This window comes from Lycium barbarum, chromosome 2 (assembly GCF_019175385.1).
Source record: "Lycium barbarum isolate Lr01 chromosome 2, ASM1917538v2, whole genome shotgun sequence".
Lineage (NCBI taxonomy): Eukaryota > Viridiplantae > Streptophyta > Magnoliopsida > Solanales > Solanaceae > Lycium > Lycium barbarum.
The window spans coordinates 120281670-120286385 of NC_083338.1; the positions used below are offsets into that span (position 1 = coordinate 120281670).

A 4716-nucleotide genomic window follows, 5' to 3' on the forward strand; every position below is an offset into this window, starting at 1 on the left:
GCATTGAAGGGTGTATTTATTACACTTAAAAATAATTTAGGGGGTAATAGAACCCTTGTAAAAATAAAGTATGTTTTAAAAACTTCGGATATCATTCAAGGTATTGATGCCTTATCCCTTTTAAATAAGTCTTGGCATTTTTGTGAACGTGATTCATTTGGAATCTATGAACGTAATTCAGTTGAAAATCAGATTTAAACTAGTTGAACGGGTTACTTTGTGGGTTTGTGTTTCGTACTGTGGAGTGTGGACGGGTCGGGATTTTGTGTTTGAGTCTAAAAATTTATGGGGACCAAGAAATTAGTTACAAGGATTGGTACTTTTTAAAAATTAATATACTGTTTTTGCCAAGCTTTTTGAAAGCTGAATATACTTTATTGTCTTTATTAATTTTTATAAATTTAAAGTGTTTGACAAGAAAAAAAGTATTTTAAGCAGCATCAAAGTAGTTTTTCTTTAGATTTATAATTTTCATTCATAATTCTCAAACAAAATATACTTACCAATAATATTTATCTTTTAGTTTGTGAGTAAGGGTGAAGTCGTGAAGATGAGGTGTGTTGGAAGGTAGGTGGGACACAATTACTGTAAATGTCTTGTTTTTCTATTTTTATTAGAAAAATCAGTTTCCTCATTCTTAAGAAATTTATTTTTCTAGAGAATAAAATTTTCAAGAAATTTTAACCAATCAAACATGGAAAAATTATTCTCTTTGTCCTAATTTATGTGACGCAGTTCGATTTCAAGAGTTAAACTATTCAATTTTGATCGTAATTTCAGGCATAGAATCTTTAAAATAAAATCTACATATTTAAAAAATTACATAAAAAAGTATTAAGTTCAATGATTGACATAAAAAGATTTATTTGAATCTCGAAATTCAAAAGGTGTTAGGCAAGGAGTAAAAAATACGTTTTGGATTTTGTTTTCTTCGTACCGACATACGCCTATACATCTCAAATACTTTACAGGTGAAGCTAGAAGCGGACACGTAGCATTTCAAAACCGCATGCAACCTAACACGTATACATTTTGATCCAGCAACACTCCTGACGTGTGAAACATTCAAACTTTCCTACAACATGAACCTCCTATTTCCTTGCACTAACTTCCATTCCTTATACACCGCTTTGTCTTTGCTTCCACATAAGGAAATAAAAAAAAAAAGTAGCTATAGGATGATGAATGTTTTGGCTATTTCTCTTGTATTATCCACACTTGTTACAGCAGGATTTTTCAAGCCTAACCCAGAGAATATTAATAAGAAAGAAGATGTTGTTTTAGTAGTTGAGTTTGATAAAGATGATGGCACCAAGGTCTTAATATCCCCACAAGATCAAGCTGAAATTCCAACAGGTAAATCAAAATCAGGGTATGTTTCTGATCTCAAAGACAAGTTATATGAAAAAGCTGAAGAAGCTTCATCTGTTCTTCCAAATATAGGTCAAGGAATCTCTAGTCCATATGTGAATAATCAAGATCAAGAAAATGCTCATGAATATCATGCTAAGGCTAGTGCTAGAGATGTTGTTTGTGATGCCTTTGGAAAGTGCAGAGGAAAAATTGCTAGTGTTATGGGCAAAACCAAAGATAAGGTTTCACAAAAAGCACATAAAGCCGTTGATCAAGTTGATGAAGTTAAAGAAAGTGCTAAAGGGACTGCAGATAAAGTGATAGGTGTAGTTACTGAAGCCTCAGATAAGGCAAAAAATAAAGTTGAGGAAACTAAAGAAAAAGCCAAGGATGTAGTTGACACAACAAAGAGAAAAAAGACTGAAGTGGACCAAGATGTATCAAGAAAATATGAGCACACAAAAGGAGAAATATCTAGAAAGGCAAAAGAATTAGAGGAGAAAGCAGAACAGGTGAAAGATACAGTAAAAGAAGGTGCAAAAAGGGTTAAAGAAGAAGGTAAAAAAGACTTGAAAGATATTCTCGAACGAGGACGTGAATTCTTCTATGATGTATTTATGTATATCTTCTCGTTTGAGAATTTGCGTCCCGTGATGCGTTTGGCACACTTGTTGGGATTTGCAGTGGCTTATGGGATGTGTATTTGGGTAACATTTGTTTCAAGTCATGTGTTAGCTACAGCTTTGCCTAGGCAACAATTTGCAGTTGTTCAAAGCAAGATTTACCCTGTCTACTTCAAGGCCATGTCTTATTGCGTTGGTGCAGCATTCCTTGGCCATTTGTTAAGCCAAAAACGTCGATTTTACGCGAACTCAGCTGAAGCAGTGCAAGGTTTTAATCTTCTAGCTTCAATCTCCATGCTTTTGGCCAATTTGCTCTACTTAGAGCCTCGAGCGACAAAGGTAATTCACCTTTTTAGTATGTACTCTCTGCGTTTCATTTTATCAGCATTATACTCCATCCATTTGTTTTACTTTCCTTTTAGTTCTCTTTATTAGTTCCAATTTTGCCACATTTCCACTTGGCAGGGCTAAGACCACATGACATTTTGGTACATTTCACATATTTTTTTTAACAACCTAAACAAACAATCAAAACAAGATTCAAAAATCTTCTTTAACCACAAAAACTGTTTGTGGAGCCGAGCGCACTATTACTGTTTGGAGGTTCAGAACAGTTTTTGCTCTGATTAGGATTTTGTTCAACTCTTTTTAACTATACTTATAGCACTTGGCTCGGGTGAATATATGCTAGGATTACTAATTAGCACCAAGCTGAGGCTAAAAGTAAAACCAGGCTTACTATTCTAGTATTGATCTCAAATACTAGAGAAGTTATTCTTTTTTTATTAGAAGGAATTTCTCCCTTTTTGAGGAGAGGAGACGGGAAAAAGTGCATAAGAACTCCTGAATGTAAAAGATAACTCGTCATCCCGATTTGGGGCTCTTGACTTCTCGAAGAGTCAATTAGTATCTTTTAAATTTTTAAAGCTAAATAAGATTAGATCATCTTTTAAAATTAGAATTGAAATATTCAAAAACTATGCGATACGAATTACTATGTATAATGTTGCAATTCTTTTCATTATAATTTTAAAAAAAAAATATTGTTCATGGTCAAATTTTGTTGGGATAAATTGGGATAGACAAAGGAATAGTAGTATATAAAAAATTTATTTCAAAAAACTATGACAATTATGTGTTTTATAGCATGTTTGACCAAACTTATTTTTTCTTAAAAGTGCTTATTTTTTTCAATAAGTATTTATTTTAAAAAAAGTGAGGTGTTTGACCGAGCTTTTGGGAGAGAATAGATACTTTTGGGGAGTAGCAGAAGCAGTTTTTTAAAACCTAAAAAAATAGCTTTTGTCCAAAAGCAGTTTTTTGAAAAGCACTTTTGAGAAAATACACTTAGAAACAATTTTTAAAAGCTTGGCCAAATACTAATTATTATTCAAAAGTACTTTTTAGATTAAATGGCCAAACAAACTTTTTGCAAAAAATTCTCTTTTGAAAATCACTTTTAAAAAAAGTACTTTTCAAAATAAGTTAATTTTAGAAGCTTAGCCAAATAGGCTATTAATCCTCATATTCCAAACTCCACCATCTAACAGAGGGAGTAATTTCTTAACAACTAAGGTGCCGTTTGGCCATAAATACTAAAAACTTTTTCACTTTTTTTTGAAATTTTTGGAGTTGGAGTTGGAGTTGGTCATAGTTTTTAAAATTGTAGTTTTTGGTGAAATGTAGTGTTGAAAAATAAGTTTTTCTTGTTTTTAGTATTCCGGAATACAACTCCGGGAAAAAGTGAATAATTTTTATGGCTAAACGCTAAAAGTAAAAAAAGTGAAAAAAATTTCCGGAAAAAAGTGAATAATTTTTATGGCCAAACGCCCACTAAATCTTGTTTTTGGATTTATAATTCTTTTTAATGATCTGCTATGGGAATATGCAGGTTATGTTTGAGAGATTGAAGTTAGAGAAGGAAGAAGGCAGAGGTAATCACATATTTAACGTTGAACCAAGCAGTACTAGAGAAGTGGATTCAGTGTTGGATCCTACAGGCACAAAGACAACCAGTACTCACACAACAACTAGTAAAGTACCTGTAGAAACATCGACAGAGAAGGTAACAGCAGTATTGAAGCCTCAAGTCGTGAGATTAAGCCAGAAACTTCAGAAGTTGAACTCATATTCATCTTTTCTTAATGTGCTCACACTTATGGCTCTTACTCACCATCTTGTTCACCTTACTCAGCTACTCGATGCCACCAGCTGAAGAGAAGTACTGAGTAATACATGCTGATCAGCTAGTCTATACTGTTTTCTTTTTTATTTTGGTAGAAGTGATTGCCACTGTGTAGATGCTAGTCTTTTTTTGTTTAAAAAAAAAATCGTCTAACTTCTGTCTAAATAGGAGTAATGTTTTTCCCTATGTTTTTGTACACGGCAATTTAGAATGGGGACTGAAATATGTAACGACTTTGCTTGTTTATCCCTTTTCTATTCAATGGCTTGCTTATATACTTGAATTTTTAACTTTAAAATTTCCCATCAGCTGCAAAATGGGAAAGGGGGACATTTATCTAGCTAAATAGGAGTAATGTTTTTCCCTATGTTTTTGTACACGGCAATTAGAATGGGGACTGAAATATGTAACGACTTTGCTTGTTATCTCTTTTCTATTTAATTGCTTGCTTATATACTTGAATTTTAACTTTAAAATTTCCCATCAGCTGCAAAATGGGAAAAGAGGGACATTTATTCTAGGACTAGAGGACACCTCATGTTACCTAAAATATCC

General features: G+C 32.9%; 1 protein-coding gene across 1 annotated transcript; it reads left to right on the plus strand.

Moving 5' to 3' along the window:
- The first annotated feature begins 1081 nt into the window (after positions 1-1081).
- LOC132626943 (uncharacterized) lies at positions 1082-4438 on the plus strand. Its single transcript, XM_060341989.1, has 2 exons — positions 1082-2315; positions 3868-4438. The coding sequence occupies exons 1-2, from the start codon at positions 1083-1085 to the stop codon at positions 4189-4191; spliced, it is 1557 nt and encodes a 518-aa protein (XP_060197972.1). The 5' UTR covers position 1082; the 3' UTR covers positions 4192-4438.
- Positions 4439-4716: the final 278 nt, after the last annotated feature.

Coding starts and splice junctions, on each gene's coding strand:
- LOC132626943 (XM_060341989.1), top strand. CDS start 1,083: ATGAACCTCCTATTTCCTTGCACTAACTTCCATTCCTTATACACCGCT. Junction 2,316..3,867: donor TAGAGCCTCGAGCGACAAAG/GTAATTCACCTT, acceptor GGGAATATGCAG/GTTATGTTTGAGAGATTGAA.